Genomic DNA, 18,472 nt, shown 5'->3' with positions numbered 1-18,472 from the left:
AGCTGAAAAAATTTGCTTATATTTTCAGATTTAGGTATTATTTGCTATATCCCACATACACTTTCCTCCTCGTATCACTTCACAATAGTTTTGATTACAACGACAAGCTACTACAAAAAGCATGAACTGAAGAAAATATTTCATTGAGTTGGTGATCAAGAATTCAACATAAGGATCAAGTCAACTAGGTAAAATTACTAACACAAATCAATATTAAAAAATTATTTCATGAATCTAGGAAAGAAGTTTCTTCAGGTCTTTTAAGTTCAAGAAGGGCTCAAAACAGCCTTAAGGAACTCCAAACACATAATTTCTGAATCAAGAAATAAAATAGCCTCCCCTAATCAGCCGAGGCATAACAAGAGAAATAAAACAATATAAATGTTTAATCTCACACACTTGCTTTGCCAGCCGTAGTTGCTCTTGAAGGGTTCTCACTATGCCTTCATCTGCAGGAATACCAGTTTCCAGATGCATGAAAGGAAGAGCCTCCAGTTGCTTCTCAAGAGACTCTTTCAACTCTGCATGCAGCCTGAAATTCAAAGAATTAAGTTCAGCAAAGTATTTCTTTAACAGGGATTTTTTAAACAAATGAAATACACTGTACCTTGCACCTGTACATTCCACTTCCTTCTAAGTCAAATTTAAATCAGTTATGTTATGTTCTATAAACACAATGGACAGTTTGGAATAGTTTCACATCTAGTTCTTTTAGTGACACGGTAAAATCTCCTATATCTAGTGCTGCAATCTATATTAAGCACTGAAAGACTCTAACATTACTTAGCAGTTGAAGATTTCAGAGATTTCAAGGTCCTAGAAAAAAAACTTTTTAATGTCTAGAAATCATGAGAAACAGTAGTAGTAACATGGCAGTGCAATTATTTACCTTTCATTTTCCTTGGTGATTTCTTCCAATTTTAGCTTCATCTCACTCATTTGTGCCTGACACAAAGACATGCAAGAGTAAGCACTCATTTAAGTTACACAAGCTCTGGTAACACTTTCATCCTGTATTTCTGACTGATACTATAAAAGATGAACAATTAAATTCAGCACAATACAGTAAATGAAAGTCAATTGCTTTTTAAAGGCAAGTCATAGGATACCACTTAAATTTAACAGCTGCCAAGTCCTGTTATACCTCAGCATCTGGAAGTTATCACAGGCATTAAACTTAACCTTTTGAAATTTTTATGGCTCTTACAGATTGATTTTTAATTAAATCAAGTTTTTAGGGGCAGAGTAGATAACTCATCCTTTATACCGCAAGCATTTGAGAAAAGTTTAGGAATTAACTGAGGAGAAACTCCAGTTGTATGAATCACACTGGCTGTTTTGTTTACTAGTGCAAGAAAGCCATAGTGCTTCTGCTGCTTTCTGAAACTGATCAAGCGAGAAGACTATTTGCAAAATCTTTATGATGGACAGATCAAACAAATTAAGTGCATGAAACCAAAACCAGTGAATAACTTTAGCATGTAGATCACAAGTAAAAATTGCTTTCTGTATGCCAAAGGTCTTTACATCACTTTGCTTTTCAGTCCTGCCACGAAGCACTAAAAAGTTTCATTTCGTGTGGATGAAAGGAGGACAGCTCCGTTACACCTCAACCCCCACGATAATACACTGCTGCAATTCAGACAATCTCCCAATCTTTTCACAGAAAACTCTCCATTCATCCCCTTGAGGCAGCCTGCAGTCCAGCAGCTTTGTGAAGCATGACAAAAACTAGTGGCCTGCATATTAAGACCACTAAAGAAGATCCAGTTTGAAATGTTAGGAATGCCAGTACCTGATAAAGCTGCAGCTGTTCTTTCATCTCCTCCATGTGTTTATCATACTCTGTGATTAGAGCTGACAAGCTAAGAAGTTGAAAAACATGATTAGAATGAGTTTTGTAAATGCTGAAATGCTCTGATAATGAACTAGTTTTAAAGAAGTCTTAGTCTAGAGAGACCAGAACAAAACAGTCACTTTTCTTGAGTCCCAAGCTCGACATTCCCCAGAATCAAATGAACAAATTTAATCCCTACTTTTAAATAATGATCATTAACAGCAAGGCTCCTATATAACAGAGCATATAATGGGACATTATAAATGACCATTAATACAACATTAATATTTCATATATTCACACAGAATCCCAAATATTAAAAGACTAGACTTCATTGCTGCTTTCACATACAATAGTAGAGTGGCCTATAAGATAATGCAGAACATTGTAGTTCTACTTCTATACTTTTTCCCTCCTAATATTTTCATAATTGATAGCAATTCTCTGAAAATTCTGTATTAAAAGCTAACAAGAAAAACTAGGTTATTTTTGTAAGAGGAAATTACAGTGATCATGAAACCATTTACTGATTAGACAACTGTTAGTTTAAGAGTGTCAAAAATTTTTTTTAAAAACATCCCCCTGATCTCAACAGACAGCAGCTGCCTGTGTTACCTAGATCAGTACAATCTTACCAGAACTTCTGTTTATTCTCTCAAAATTTAGACTAGAGAATTCCTTCATCTTGCATCCTTTATTTTACAGATTGTGGAAGCAAAGTCAGTAATTTAAGTTACTGAATAAACACAATACCACCTAAAAACAACTTTTACAGTAACACCTCTACAGACACATGCACACACAAGAGCTGGTTCACCTGGATATTTACACTCCTATGAGCATATGACGATTTCCTTCCAATACACTGCAGTATTCCCACTTATCACTTGGAATCAGTTACCTTTGGTCTGTCATCCTGGATCCTGATGTGCCATCACCGCCAAGGGCATGTTCCTGTAATGGAATAATTTACTTATTAGTACTTGCATATAACTGTACGGAGTTTTCAACTTTTATATGAAGCCCAAAACTGTCTGTAATCTGTACACCATTGTCATAGGTTAGCAAGCATAGTCCCGGAAGGGACGTCCTTGCTAAGGGGTGCTTACAGTTTCCTCTGGGAACTGATAGAACCTATCAGCTGGCCAGTTTGAATATGGACAATTCTTTAAGCCACTTAAAGTTGTGACCGCCTCTGTGATACACACTTAAGAATAGACAAACTCCCCCCCAAGCTCTCTCTCGTTTCTGGCGCTGGGACAGGTGGCTGCGGGCCCCGTGTGGGGGCCAGCGGGCCCAGCCAGGCCCTGCTTGGGCCAGGCCGGGCCGGGCCACGGCCATCCTGGAGCCGATGGACCTGTTCCAGCCATGGAACCACCCCCACTGCCTTGCCGTGGGCAGCCGGAGCGGCTCGGCTCTCCCCCCTCTCCACTGCGATAAGAAAAATTCAACATTCCAGCTGCAAAGCTGCAAGGCCGAGGTGAGATTAACCCTTTTATTGCTGTGAAGAGCTGAAAACCTGAGGGAAGAGAGAGAGGAGATGCTTAAAGCTGAAATTCTGTTGTGAAGCTATGATATATCAGAGTATCCTGTTGTAATTTCATGAAGATATGGGGGGTGGAGTGTTCAGCTCATAAGCAAAAGCACCTGCGCTGAGATAGGCAGATGCTGACGCAGCTGTAATTTCATGAGAAGTTTGGACAGGGAGAGATAAACCAGATGAGGACTTTTGCTCCAAACGGGAAAGGAGAAAACCTCAGTCCCTAGAGATGCTCCCAGAGATAGTCCTAACGATGAAGATGATGAAGACCCTTTGCTCCCAGGGAAGGAGAAGGGCCTCTGCTCTTGTTTCTGAACGGCTCAACCTTAAAATTGTACCCCAAAAAACTTCAAGAGTGGACCCTCGAAAGCAGTTGCGGGAAAAGCTGCAAGTCGGGGGAAAGGACTCACGCAGGCAGAGAGACTCCTCTTCCTGAATGGACTGAACAATATTTGGAAGTGGGTGGCTGTCTCATTGTGATAATGTTTTCATAGCATGAGCAAGAAGAGACTTCTCTTTCTAAATGGACTGAACAAGGTTATTATGGAAGTGGTAAACAGACTGAACATCTCAAGGGTTGTCTTTTTACATTGTCAGTGGGAGAAGGGAGGAAGGTGGGGGGAGGAGGAGAGTTCTGAAGGTGGTATAATTTTTTTTTCTTCTTTTAGGTCTGTTAATAAACTTCTTTATATTCTTTCAAGTTTGGTGCCTGTTTTGCATTTCTCCTAATTCTTATCTCACAGCAGATAAACAGTAATGAGTATTTTGGACCAAACCACTACAACCATATGCCACAGAATCACTTTCAGCTTTATTTTCAAAAACCCTTGAGTGCTGGCTCAATATGAAAAAATAATGATTTTTTTTTTCCCCCTGGAGACGTTCTGATCTAAAGCGTAATTGCATCTGAGGGAAAATCAGCTCAATCTTAAAAGAACAATCATAGGTTTGTGTAAGTGCTTGGTTCATTTCCATGCATTTCATCATCAGGAAAGTGCTGAAGCCCTAGCTTCTGCACAAGCTTTCAGACAGGCTTATGGTTACGTCAACACGTGACCAATCTCTTAGGAAAGGGAAGTCTATAAAAGTGAGAAGGTCTACTAAATTACAAATCAAGTGCTCTTTCAGGGATAAAACATTTAAAAATGCACCCAAAATACCCTAATTCACGGCTAGGGCAGTTTTGTTTTGCTGTTGCTGCATTGTATGATGGATCCAAAACAGGGCCAGACAACACTGAAGTGGGCTGTGCTCCATATTTGCAAAGCTGTTTATCACAAATCCTCATCAAAAAATTCTTACTACTTCCATCCCTGAGTTCACATACCTGCTCAGCAGTAACTCTCAGAACCTCATCAGTTTCGTGGTGTCCAAGTGCCATTTTCAGTCGCTGATCTGAAAAACACCACGTTTGAGAAACACGGCTGTAACATAGCCCTTGATCTACGTAAACGTGACTGGCAGTCAGAAATACGTTTAACACTAGAGTGCTTCGAGGGCAAAAAAAGTACTTCTAAAATTCTTCTATTTAGCACAACTGTTCAGAAAAACCCAGGACTTGAAAAAACCTACAGGAACTGTAAGAATAATAATAATGAATTCCATTCCTTTCAAATTCTGTTTTCTTGAAGAAATATTTTTGTTCTGTTTCGTAAGAATCTGCGTAACAGTTTCGTAACTGGAATGGGTAACAAAGAAGAAAAAGGAAGTCGGGAAGGCAATGGCTATATTTTGATTTAAACAACTTTTTGCCTACTTTTCTTGACACATGCAGTTCTTTTACAAGTTCTAAACTTCTAAAGGAGGATATAGGAAAAAGACAGTGAGGACAGAAAGGAGGTAACAACAGCAAAGGAATGCCAGGGAAGAGGAAGGGGAAAGTTACTGCCCTTACCAGCCAAAGGACGTAAACTTGAGAGCCCACAGGTGCAAAAAGGGACAGATTTTAAACATCACTTATAGAAGCTCACCTTCAACAGTAATGCATTAAATACATCCTGAAAAAAAGCTGCGTGTGTGCAGCAGCGTATCACAAAAATATGTAATGGAATGGAGGATCATGATTTGTAGGTCTCACTACTAAAATTTCAAAAAGAATTCAGGTAAAACTCAACCTTCTTTACAGCTATATATTTAACACAACAAACACTTATTCTATGACACTAAATATAATAGTGCTTAGAGAATCTCTTTTCAGCTGTATTACACACGTTCAGTGTTTTAGAACTTTGATTCCACATTCATGAAGCAAGAGAAACATCAATCCATGTATCAGACTCAGGGTAGGCCTCAAACAACTCAGGGCTCAGCTGGCATACAAGACAACTTCAGATCTGTCTTTTAGCACTTGTGAAAATGGATAAATTTTTTTTAAAAAAGAGGATTAAACTCTTTGATAGGAGAGGCAATTCTTATCACTTCACAGAGAATTCAATTTGAGTTTTACTTGGAGTCTAAAGATTTATAAAATAAGAAGCTACAGCCAAAGTAAATACATATGAAAAGGCAAAATTCCAATACTTGAAAAAACCATATTTTGTTCACATCACAATAAATACTCTTGCAAAGCTCAAGAAAGATACAGATTTTTGAACCAGAATGACTCTGTTATTGCAGACAGAAGCTTTTCTGCTAATGAAATCCTTGGAATCAAAACTTGCTCCTTCACCTTTGGCCACCCAAAGGCACCACAAGAAACTTAGTACCCACTGAAATTCTGAGATCTGAGTGATGCACAGCTGCAAACACTGCATGCACACTGACCAGGTCTTACTGCCAAGTTTGCCTGCAGCAGTAACTAGGGACAGTGACAGTCCTTGGGATGATGCATCTACCCCATCTCCTACTTACAGGAATATAAACTCTGCAGAAGCAATTTTTTTGGCCAGTATTTTGTTGGTATGTAACTGAGATGTACTCTGATCAACTCATATTAAGTTATATTAAACCCATCAATAATGTATCTGATAGCACATAATTAAAAATACCGATTTTCGTCTGTACAGCAAATTTCTTGAATAACTGGCAAGAGAGCTTTCAAGTGTAAATAAAGCATAGGAAACGCCGTGGTTTCATAACTAAAGAGGCATTCACACAAAAATGCATCTGTTTTTAGCTATTACCACCATTAGCAGCTTTTAATTATTAGTGTTTAGCTAAAAGTACTATCCACGCTGCTACTCACTGCAGCGAACACCGGAAAAGCTACGGAACATAAACCCTCACTGCTACGGAACACAAACCCCCCACTACCAACACTCACCTGGCCGTGCCTTGTTCCCAGCTTTCCCCACGCAAACTCCGCGAACCCCCAGTGAAATGCCGCTTCTCCGGCCGCCGGCGGGGAAGAAAGGCGAGACCCGTCCTGGAGGAGCGGAGGCGGCAGCTCGCAGGCGCCGGGGCGGGACGCGCTCCCCTCAGCCGCCGCTGCCCTGGGGCGGGGGCAGCGGGCAGAGCCGCCCCTCTGTTCCCTCCCCGCAGCCCGGTGCCAGCACCGCCGCTCGGGAGGGGCACAGCCCTGTGCCACCGGGGCCACCGGAGCCACGGCCACCGCCAGGGCCCCGCGGCGGAGCCGCACAACCGCCGAGGGCCGGGGCGGAGCCGGGGCGGAGCCGGGGCGGAGCCGGGGCGGAGCCGGGGCGGAGCCGGGGCGGAGCCGGCCGCTCCCGCCCGCCCTCAGCGCCGGGCCGGGCCGCCAGCGCCGCCCCCGTGACGCGGGGAGCAGAGATGGCGCGGCGCTGAGGCGGAGGTGTAAGAAATCCCTCGCTGAACTTTCATCGAGGGGTTTATGGGTTAAAGATAGGCGCTGGCGCGTTTGAACTTCCCTTCAGGAAATCAGTTTGTGGCCGGAGTCGCAGAGCGGGGACGGGAAGCGGGAGCGGTGCGGAGCCCTGTGGGAGCTGCTGCCCGTCGGAGGCTGTAGCCAGGCGGGGCTCGGCCGCCCCTCCCGCGGAACCCGCGACGGGAGGAGAGGACAGCCTGAGGCTGCATCCGGGGACGGCCAGGTTGGACTTCAGGAATAATTCCATTGTAGAAATGCTGATTAGGCTTTCGAACGAGGTGGTGGAGTCAGCGTCCCTGGAGGTGTTTAAGGAAAGGCTGGTTTGCAATGTCTGCAAAGGAAAGCTTTAGCTAGTTGCTTCATTGTCTTGTGTCTCAAACATTAAAGGTTTTTTCCCTCAGTCTGTTTTTCTGATGTTACCAAATCCTTTAAGATTATGTAGTGGAGACTGTTTCTTTATTTGTTCTCTTGATAAACATTTCTGGTGTTTTTGGAAGGTATTTATTTAGATGTATGGTTGAAAAGCTTTAAGCTTAATAAGATTTCAGAGTCATTTGTAACCTGCAGATATAAAAACCTACGAGAAGAAGCATTTATGTAACTGTTTATTCAGGTTTTTTTTTTCAAAGCTAATTTATTTCAATTATGTCTAAAAACATGATTTGATTAAGGACTTTATACCAAAGTGTGGTGTTTTTTTCCTGGGCAAACAAACGGCAGTTCGTGCTGAGATGGAATCTGAGATCTTCTTTGACGGAACTTTCCTTTTGCATTTGTGTAGTATCTGAAGATGGAATTTAGAATCAAACACACATGGGATGGTTTGCCTGTGAGCCACGAGCCAGTTACGATTGGGCTGAGGCCGGATAATGCAGGACTGCTGATGGAAGTTCACGCTCCTTTCTTTAATGACCCTCCAGCGCCACCCGGAGAGCCAGGGAAACCCTTTGGTGGACTGTGGGACTATGAGGGTAAGTGTAACTCTTCTGCTGCAAATATATCTGATTTCTGCAGACACTGATGTTCCTCTGTATTTAATATGCCTGGTCTTTTTTAAGGGTCTATGGTGGTTGTTTTTTTTAAAAAACGTTGAAGTTCAGTGATCTGGGTTGATTTCATTAATGTTGAAGTTGACTTCCTGTCGATAGTATATTAGTTTTTGGGTTACTGATATAACTTGGGCACTATCAGAGGCTTGACATACTTGAATATCAAAATAATTTTGTGGCATATGTATATTAAAATGCCTTTGTGGAAGAGAAGTGAAATTCTAAAGAGAGATTCTACTTTTGCTTTAAGAAGTGTTTTAATCGTTTTTCCAAAGTTCCTTTGAGGAATAGGAAGGTGTGAGACACAGAATTTACACCTGATGAAATGCAATTCAAAATTGCACCCGAATGGAATGGAGAAAATTCTCATAGTAGTGCTGGGTTCTTTCCTCGTTTCCTGTCTGTACTGCCCCTTTTACCCATTGCTTTGGATAATGCAAGAATTGAGTATTTCCAGAAGTTCTTTACTTCTTGAACATTGAGCTACTCTGATTAAAGCTAAAACAGTAGTAGCAGCTCTTTGATATTATTATAATAAATACGCTTAAGTAAAAATAAATAAGGATATCAGTCATATCATAATTCTCACTAAAGCTTTCTAATAATGTCATCGCTGCGAGAAGCACCATTGTAATTTTACATGAGAAGCACTGTTGTACTTCTACTTTGTGTTCCTGAAATGTGATTCGAATTTAATATGTGGCTTTCAAGTACACCTGGAACAGTAATCCTCTGTCCAAAATACCATCTATAGGGAAAAACCATTTAAGAGCTAAATGCTTTCTTACTCTTTTTGAGATTTAGCGGTTTTAGTTTATGGGGTGTGTGCTCTGCTGAGAGTGTATGGTCCTCTTTCCCTTACTTTCCTGCTGCATCAGAGTGAGCATTTTCAAAACTGGAATTGGTAAAACTAATAAAGTTAGTACAGTACTTTACAAAGCTCTTTGTGATCATAGCAATTAAAAATAAAAAGCTCCTGAAGTTAGAATTATGGCACCACATTTTGAATATTTGGGTTATAGTTACTGTGTACACGTCAGTAGCAAGTCAAACTCTGGCATGGCACAGGCCAAACCCCATGAAAATAGAGTTGTACTAATGGGATATGACGATCTCAGGATATTACAAAATAGTTAATATAAAATACTGACAGCCTGGGGGTTTTTTGTTTGTTTGTTTGTTTGGTTTTTTTCAGTTGTAGAAGCATTCTTTCTGAATGACAGAACTGAGCAGTATTTAGAAGTTGAGCTTTGTCCGTAAGTACAGCGCTGGAAACATCACAAGTGTTAATTTACACTTGCAGTTCTAATGCTTGTGAGATATATGGATGAGGGAGACTAGACACAGAATTTGTTTCAGTATGGGGAGTGTACATATTGGTGGTGGTATATTGCACTGATTACTTGACATAATTTTAGGAAAACTGTGCTCTGATTCTTTGACAGCCATGGGCAGTACTTACTGCTGCTGCTTTCTGGCAGAAGAAGAGTATGGAAAGTAAGTGGTCAAGTACATTCATAATGATTTTTATTTGCCCATTTTCCATCAGAACATGGCCAGTGCCTCTTTTTTCCCCCCTCCTTTAACAGGAAGAACTTCCTTTGGAGTTCGAGGTGACCAGAATGAAAACCAAATGGGAGGGTAAAGCTCTTCTTCCTTGGAGTTACTTTCCACCATGGACTGACAAGTTCAATGCATTTGCAATTCATGGCTCGGGAGGAGAGAGAAAATATGAAGCACTTTATCCTTTGCCTCGACACGAACTGCAGGAAGGACAGAAACCAGATTTGTAAGCATAAAATGAGCTCTGCTGTAATACTGCTGCACTATTGTTGGAATACTTAAAACAGCTGATCTGGTTTTTGGGTTGAGTGCCACTAGAACTTTTTATTATGCTGCTTAGCTCTGGGTCCACTGGTGCTGTACTTTGTATAAAGCACTGTGGCAGAGAGCTGTAATTAGTACTTGATTTCCATGTTAGGTGCGTAGCAAATTATGCATTCAATACCATTGGTATCTGCTTTTATCACCTTCCTCATCTAAATAATGGAGAGTTGTTCTGCTTTTTCCTTGACTTCAGCTCCTCCTGAAGTGCCATTTTGTGATAATTTCACCAGATACATTTCCAGTAAATCTCTTCTGCTTCTCCTCTACTGTTCTAAAAGCTTTCACCTCTACAGATGTTTCCATACTATGAAAAAAATTGAAAAGGCTGACTAAACTAAAAAAATATAATTAAAAGATACCTAGTATCAATAGAAAACCAGAGAATTTGGATTTTTGAACTGTACTTTGGGCCTGTTTATTTTCTTTGGCTGTGAGGCTGAGAGTCTGATGAAACCTCTTACTCCTGGGCATTTTGTATAAATGAACCAGCTCTAGAGGACACACTGTAGTTCTTACATAGACTTGTCACACAACATACAGTGGTGTCAGGTAGGGTAAATTTTAGATAAATTACCCTTTATTGCCTTTATTAAAGGAAAGTTTAGCTTCTGCAACTGTATATTTTTAAAAATTCTGAGCTATTGCTAATAAAACACATTATCAATGTTCTGTGTGAAATAGATATTTTTATTTCTCTGTATTAAACTGGAGAATGCCTGTAATACTTTTCAAGAAGTAATTCTATAGTACCCCTTTTAAAAAAATCTTGTCTTTTTCAGATTTTGGTAGCAGATGCAATTATGTGAAGAGGCTGTTCCTTGCTGCTCTTGTTACTCTTAGTTTGTCTTTACTCTTACAAATTACTTCCTAAGAAAAGAATTTCGCCTTTTAAGGTGATTAATGTAGGGTCAGATACAAAGTAGTGGTTTTTATTTGTAAACTGAAGTTTTGGAAAATAAACACATGGATTGCTGGTTACATTCCTGGCCAAGAAAATCTGAAAATAAAGATGAATTTAACACATTGAGGATACTGCCTTTATTAAGACACATACTACAAGACTTAAAACTGTTTTTTGTTTATTCCTCCTCTCTTTGCAGTCATCGTCTGGAATTTTTCAAAGACTTGAACCTGAAAGAACTAACAGGAGAAGACTGGGAGCAGCCTGAATCAGATATATGGAAATCTCTCACTAAGTGGATGGATTGAGGCATAAATTTTTATAATGTTGAAGTTGGATGAAGCTGTATGGAAACAGCTTCCTCATTCTGAGCAGAGGTTGTAAATACCAGATTAGCAAGACTTTCCTTGACACCCAAATCATTGATCAGTCTTAAAATCAACTGTAAAGGATGGGGATCTGTTGATTCTAAATGTATGAATGGCTTGTGTTTCAATTCATCTGAGTATGGGGTTTTTCATCTGTGCAAGTGATGAATCTGCTGCTACGAGTGAAGGAGAAAAAATGTGCTAAAATTACAGCTGTGTTTTTATGCGAGCTCTGAAATCTGACAAGACCAATACCTGGCTTGCAATCTTTTGATTTCCGGTAGTTGCTGCATTTCTTTTGTATTTTCACTGCTACTTGTTAGTTCCTTGACTGCTGAATGAAATCCTTATGTGCCTAAATTTTTTGCTTACAATGAGGAGGAGGAATAGAGAGGAATGTAGCTGTCACGGATTTTGGAGTCTCTGTGCTTGCCCTGCAAGAGGTATAACACTGCCCTATCCTGTTATGTTCCTGTACCTGAAGTTTTCCCTTGCTTAATGCTGCTGAAGGTTTTATGTATTTCAGGTAAAGTTTCTGGGACAAATCATGCTTAGTAAAATCTTTTGGTATAGTTGCGAGCATGCCAAAGTGGGTTTGTTCTAAGACTTGTCACATCACTTCAAGGATTCAGCTCAGATGTCTGAGAATATTTTTGCATGCCACCGAAGGCTGGAGATACTCTAGGTGTATGTGCCTATATTTTCTACATATGGGCATGAATAATTTTAACAGTAGTGAGTACTCTTAGATGGTAACACGTAATCTGTAAACCCTCACAAGGTTTACAACTGATGTTCTTGGTTTTTTGTCTAGCATAGCAATTGCTGCTTGATTGTGGCTGCTGATTTAATCCTTTATAAATTAACTTAGGAAATGGGAAACTTGCCCACTAACCAGATCCTTGCTTGTTTGCAGTAATAATCACAGTCTGATGGTCCTATTTTCTTTGCTGTCTTTGTTTAGCTGTAGCTGTAAGTTCTGCCTGAGAAGCAAAGAGGGTGGGAATATCCCACCTTTGTGAAGAACATCTCAGTGTGATTTAATACCTGAGATAGAACGTTAGCTCAGAGTTTTTGTTTGGCTATAGATTCCCTCTTTAAAACTTCCAGTTTTATACAACTATACTCTCAAATTTGAGGATTTTAGGCTTTTTCTGTGGCAGACTTTGGCATGTCAGTGCACTCAGCCATCCAATTGCTCTTGCTCTCTTTCAGTTAGACAATATAGGTTCCTTGCTGTAAAGTGCCATCTGTTGAAAATTCTAAGTATTGTACATTCAGTTGTTTGGCTTCTTTTCTACCTTCATGTACAGTTTTCTAGAGAATAATATGAGTCTGAAATACTGAATAATCCAATAAATGTTGATTAAAATATCATCTAGACATTGATGTCTCAAAGCTGCTTTGAAAATTTCAGTCAAAACCAAAACACCATTTCACTAAACTTTTAGCCTTTATTTTAAAAAGTTTGTCAAAAAAGTGTGTGCAAAGATTCAAAATTAGTGTACTGCTTTTCTCACAAAGGTTGTTTCCATATGAGGAATGATACTTTGTATATAAAGGACAGTAAATAAAATTTTTTAATTCATTTCATGTTTATTCCTACTTCAAACTGACTGCTTCAGATTTGACTTTGGATGTAAATGATGAACATGGAGGGAAATAGATTGCTTTCCCTAAGTAAGTATTTTAAAGTAAAATCATTGTCCTTGCAGTACAAAATGCAATGCTGGGTGCTCCTGAAAATGGAAGTCCTCATACAGACTTTATTCAAGCCCATGCTACTCCATGCTGCCATTAGTTGGTTCACTTGTATGTTTCTGAGCTTGTGTCTGAAGTGTAAGTGCTGGGGGCCAGTTGTGGACTATCTTTTCTGCACTGTCTCCTTTGTTTTGGATGACAGGAGTTAAGAACAAGCTCTCTTCTGCATGTTAGTGATAGCATGTTTATTGTGAACTTAAATATGAGAGCCAGAATTGTACCTGACTCAATCTTCCTTACGATGTCAGTGAATCTCTTTAGAGTTGGTGTTTGAAAACAAATCTTAACGTTTGCACTCCCGAAGACCTTGTTCTTTATGCTTCTTGCCACTAGGTGGGAGAAGAAGGTTGTCTAAACTGTGCCTTGGTGCTGCCAGCCTAGTTATCCTTAACCAGATCCATTCCTTCTTGCTGTATCCTTGATTTTAGAAAAAGGATATTTCAATCAAGCTGATGGTGGCTTATTTTGATTTATTTGGGACATCTTTGTTGTAAGAAACACTTGTCATGCGGTGTAGTTACAGTTCTAATGTTTGCTTTCCTGCAGGGCTATTTTCAAAAATAGTTTTTGAGACAAAATCAAACAGAAGATAAATTCCACGAGGTGTCAGTCAATCTGTAGTATAAAAGATAGTTTTGTGATGTTCAAATGATTTAAATGTTATTCTGGATTTTATTTTTTTTGCAGATGTCTTAGATAGTCTTGCAAACCTTCCAAAAAGGCTGTTTTGAATTCTGAAGGAATTACTTTTTTTAATACAGCCTGATTTGTAAGAGGTGGTGCACCCCTTCAAGAGTGAGGCTTCAGTGGTTTGAACAACCTGCAGTGAAGCTTGGTGAAACAATGTGAAAACTGTGGCTTAGGGGGGACAGAAAGTTCTTTCTCTCCAATACAAAAATGCAAAAAAAAAAATTTATGTAAAGAAAACTTGAATGGTAATGTGTGCTACTGGTAGAAGTGATTTGTATATTAAATAAAAAGCTGGAGCAACTTAGGTTGTCAGGTAACATCTAGTATTTCTTGTAGTGATCCTGTACAGTGGGGTTTTTTTGATGCTAAAGCTCTTAACAGGAGTAAAATTTTGCTCATGTCTTTGTGTACTTTAAAATATTTTTTTCTGATATGCCAGGTCAGATATTGGAGCTAGAAAGCTCTAATTTCATTCAGGAATATATACATTTTGGCTGCTGTGGCTGATATAACTACTGTATTACCCATTCTAGTTATTAGATACACGAGTCAGTTAATACTTGTATTGCCCAGCACCATGATGAAAAGTTACTGCTGAATGTGATGTTAAGTACTATGTTGCTTGTAGTTCCTTTTTTCCAGGTTTTTTTGTGCCTCTGAAAGGCACAGCACAGAATGTTTTGTTGTGTTTTAAATTCTGACCATGTAAAAAATCCTTTCGAAATGTGAATGGCACAGTGCAGAATTTGCTGCACGTAAAATTTAAAAGTATTCCTTCTTGCTACCAGGGCAATTTCTAAAGCAGAACTCATTGCATTTAATTATGGTACGTTTAGAATAATGCTACTGAAATTTGATAGTTAACCTGCATTTATTTTGTTGGTGATCCCTTCCTTTTGCTTTCAGTGAGTGCTTTAGTTTGCGCCAGTGTCTCTGAGCAGTGCTTCAGCAAAAAGTACAGGGAAGTGCTTTAAGCCTGATTTATTTGCACAGGTTGTACAAACAGCTGTGCACGTGCTCATACCAACAGCCTCAGTGAGATCAGTGCAGCACTTACCATAAACTGTACTGCAGTTACGCCTTTCTCCCTCTACTTCTCTTTCTGTCAAAATTAGTATTATCAGGAGAATTCAGTTTGCTGTTTGTTTTCCTTATTCTGTTCTTAAACAAGTAAAAGCCTTGGCTGCAGGGGGTCTGTGGGAGGGTTTCCAGTGATGGCTCAGGAGGCACTGTTAGTGTCTGCACTGGCTATGAACAAACCAAAATACGTTCCTGTTTCATTTTCAGAAATTATTCTGTGGACTATCACTAAGCGTGTGTGTAAATAGTCTCTGCCAGTTACATAGTATATTTGCAAATACAAGTGTATTTTTACATGTGATAGACCAGCACTGACTAAATAGTGTTTAAATGGTACTGAAGTAAAATTAGATTACCATGCCCTCACTGCTGTTTTAAAACTAACGTAGCCCAGTGGCTTTCTTGGAATATGGAACAGATTCCTAGGGGGGGGTGGTGGGGGGAAGGACTTTTCAGATGTTTTGTTTTTAAAATACAAAAATTCCCTCTGTAGAGCACATTTGTTGCCAATTCAATCTTGTCTTTCATTTCATGAGTTAGTTCTCTTGAACTCAGTCTCTGCAGGGAGTGAAGTTTATATTGGTGCCAGTAGTAGCTGTCATAAAATTATTCATCTCTAATTCTAGGCAATGTAATTGGTTCACTTCTTACTGCTGAGTTTGCTTCCTTCAGCAAATGAAGCAGTTTGGAAAGTGGTACTTTCTCCGTGCTTTATAGCTTATACAAGCCATGGCATTTATATTTAATTGTGTTTGGCACTTTAAATAATTGGTTCTTGTTTTAAAATTGCGTATTACTTTCCTAAATGTTAACAGGGTGGGCTGTAACCTCTTGTGCCAAGTATCTGCTTTAAATCTTTTTAATTTCAGCGAAATATTTAGCAGTTTTAGAGGGAGGTAGTTCATGATGTCAGAAGACAAAACTCTGGTCTTGTACCTCCTTAAATTCTTACGGGTTCTGGAATGAAACCTTGAGACTTGGTGAGAGATCCATATTGTCAGGAGTCTTTTGTAATTTCTGTGACACAGCTTTTCAGCAACTTCGGAAGAGCGCAGCTTGAGAGGTGGGTTCTCTGCAGATTCTGCTGGGAGTGGGAATCCACCCCTAGCAGGCAGAATTGCCAGGGTTTCACTTTTTCAGTGGGACGTGTTCTTTCTGCCTGGCAGTGACAGGTTATGTGATGGGGCATGGTCTTTTATTGTGAGCACCTGCTGCTAAGGCTAGGGATGTCTTTAGCCTGGCTCACAGCAGAGGAAGGAGGTATTTATTTCCCTTAACACTATGTTGCCACTGTGTGCTTGAGGAGTTCCTGTGGACTCGGGGAGACTGGGAAAGGTACATGGAAGAAAGATGAAGTGATGGGTTTAAAGTATATAAAATCAGATTAAAGAAATCCTCTCAGCATAAAATAATTGGAGCTTGGGAGTGTAATAGGATAAGCATATGCTCTCAGTTTTACTCTTCTTTAGGCATCTACCTATGTAAAAAGGTCACTGTGCTGGGTGGATTGTTAGCCTGAAACATTGCAGCTATTCTTGTAGCTGGAAACCCAACTGAAGGAATTGTTGTGTAATTCCCTGCAGTGGTTTCTCATTACTTACAAGTAATACTAGAACTGTGTGTTAATAGCTAGGGGCAAAGCAGAGTTCCTTGCTGATGTTCTCAAAAATCTCTTGCTGAGAAAAGGTAATGGGAAGTGGAAGAAGAAAGCTGCCAGAACTCAGGAAATTGGGAAGCTCAGACTTTGCTGTTGTGGGCTAAGTGCGAGCCATGAAATGAAGAGGGCATGGGAAATCTGCAGAAGTCTTACTGGTAACAGATTAATTCTCTTCATGCTCTCTATCATGTGAAGTAAGAGTACAGCATAAAACAGAATTGTTAAGGTTGGAAAAGACCTCTAACATTGAATCCAATTGTTAACTTACACTACTGTGTTCACCACTAACCCATGTCCCCCAATGCCACATTCACACATTTTTTGAACACTTCTAGAGCTGGTGGTGATTCCACCACTTTCCTGGACAGCCTGTTCCAGTTTCTTGACCTGGGCAGACAGTTATGGTTCCTATCTGATCACCCTTTCAGTGAAGTTCACCTGATAAATGTCATTCAGTGGAGTGTAGGATCATATAATCATAGTCTAGAAACTAAATATAAGATGTATAAGGCTGCAGAGTACTTGGTCATTTCTGAACACTTGAGTAGTTGATGCAACAATGCCTTTCTGTGCTCCTTCATGTTCTTGGATGGATCCCTTCATTCACCTCTACAGGCTTTTTATTGTCCTGAAGACAATAGGTGAAGTGCTACCAGCCTGTATATCACAAATCACTGTTTGAACTAATGTCAGTTATGTTTCCTTATGTTCTTAAATGGATCTGACTGTCTTGTTTGTATTTTTAAATAGGTGATATAAAATCTGTGTACAGAGGAAGAGAGTCAAGTCTTCCTTTAAGGGATCTCTTGTGTCAAGCTCTGTCATTATTGTAGTAATATTTTTCTTTGAGTAGGAAGTGGGGATTATATTTTATCTGCTCAGATATTATTGATGAGATGGTCCTTAATGAAGTCTTTGGCATGAAAAATGGTTTTGGCAGTGCAGGTTGCTGCTTAAAAGCAGACATCTTTATCTTGCCAGTGCTTTTGACTCGATACGCCTTTTGAGCTCAGAGTGGAATTTTTCGAGTCACAAAGTGTGTCATTATAGACAAGGGGAATTTTTTTATATACTGGAATTTCCTTCAGACCTGAGTCCATTTCCACATGCTGCATCTCTAAAGTGTCAAGACTTACTGAGATTTAACATTCAGGACTGGAAAAGAATGTCTGAGCTAATGAGAAGTGGATTTTTTTTTTTCTCTTTTTATTTCTGCACCTGTTTAGTTATAATAGAGAAGTAAATGGACTGCTTTCCATATCAGTTAGTCTGTGTATTTGATGCTTGTGTGAGGCCCTCCAGATTAATTAGCAGGTTTATTAAATGATACAGGAAAGACTAATCACATTCTGCATGTGTTAGCTTCAGAGTGCCAAGTCTTTACTTTCATCCTCCTGAGTCTACAATGCCTGAAGTGCTTAAAATCCTGAGGCCTTGCTTATAAGATGTGTAATTTATTTGTTAAAATGAGGGATCACAAGCACTGACTGACTGCTTTGTGTTCCCTGTAATGCGACATGCTGAGTAAATAACCTCTTTGGTTATTAGCACCTTCTCCCTCTATGATTCATAGACGTATTCTGAAAGTCCTTTACAGTTTTCAACAATGTCGAGGTTTTTTTTTCTGGTGAAGTGTATTTTTTTCCTGATTAGCAAGACCACAAAAACTTCCTTAGAGAAGATCTTTGTCCAAAGACCTGCGTAACTTCTCTCCTTTCTGTCTTTAGCTTTTGCATCAACATTTATACCTCAAAATATTGGTTTAGCCACTACAGCCCTTAAAAATTGCATTTTAGTCAGAAGAATTCTCTGCTTCACATAAACTTAATGAAACATCTGGGTTGTTTTATTTTGCTCTACTCATGGAAAGATTATTTAATTAAAATTGATAGTGTTAATTGACAAATGTGATGATTCCTTT

At 39.5% G+C, this 18,472-nt stretch overlaps 2 protein-coding genes across 5 annotated transcripts in view; one reads left to right on the top strand and one right to left on the bottom strand.

Moving 5' to 3' along the window:
• SCLT1 (sodium channel and clathrin linker 1) overlaps nucleotides 1–6,970 on the bottom strand; it is a 32,292-nt gene extending 25,322 nt beyond the window's left edge. For 2 of the 3 annotated variants that reach the window (XR_007203547.1, XR_007203548.1), the window contains exons 1-6: nucleotides 6,640–6,970; nucleotides 4,705–4,772; nucleotides 2,739–2,791; nucleotides 1,796–1,865; nucleotides 890–945; nucleotides 400–532 (exon numbers count right to left, since the gene is read on the bottom strand). Coding sequence is in view for 1 of the 3 variants with exons in the window: in XM_048303258.1 (XP_048159215.1) it covers nucleotides 400–532; nucleotides 890–945; nucleotides 1,796–1,865; nucleotides 2,739–2,791; nucleotides 4,705–4,758 (366 nt within the window). In the remaining 2 variants the exon portion in view is untranslated. The remainder of the gene's footprint in view (nucleotides 1–399; nucleotides 533–889; nucleotides 946–1,795; nucleotides 1,866–2,738; nucleotides 2,792–4,704; nucleotides 4,773–6,639) is intronic. The other variant, XM_048303258.1, reaches the window with a different exon arrangement.
• An 83-nt stretch (nucleotides 6,971–7,053) lies between these two features.
• C5H4orf33 (chromosome 5 C4orf33 homolog) lies at nucleotides 7,054–12,951 on the top strand. Of its 2 annotated transcripts, none has more exons than XM_048304914.1 (6): nucleotides 7,054–7,127; nucleotides 7,940–8,129; nucleotides 9,403–9,463; nucleotides 9,653–9,704; nucleotides 9,797–9,996; nucleotides 11,195–12,951. In XM_048304914.1, exons 2-6 carry the CDS (start codon nucleotides 7,949–7,951, stop codon nucleotides 11,301–11,303), a joined length of 603 nt encoding a protein of 200 aa, XP_048160871.1. In that variant the 5' UTR covers nucleotides 7,054–7,127; nucleotides 7,940–7,948; the 3' UTR covers nucleotides 11,304–12,951. The 2 variants fall into 2 exon arrangements, with proteins under 2 accessions (XP_048160871.1, XP_048160872.1); XM_048304915.1 differs by lacking the exon at nucleotides 7,054–7,127 and adding an exon at nucleotides 7,197–7,381.
• Nucleotides 12,952–18,472: the final 5,521 nt, after the last annotated feature.

Source organism: Corvus hawaiiensis, chromosome 5 (assembly GCF_020740725.1).
Source record: "Corvus hawaiiensis isolate bCorHaw1 chromosome 5, bCorHaw1.pri.cur, whole genome shotgun sequence".
NCBI classification, from domain to species: Eukaryota; Metazoa; Chordata; class Aves; order Passeriformes; family Corvidae; genus Corvus; species Corvus hawaiiensis.
Note: the sequence above shows the minus strand (reverse complement) of the source record. Positions and strands in the feature narration are given on the sequence as shown.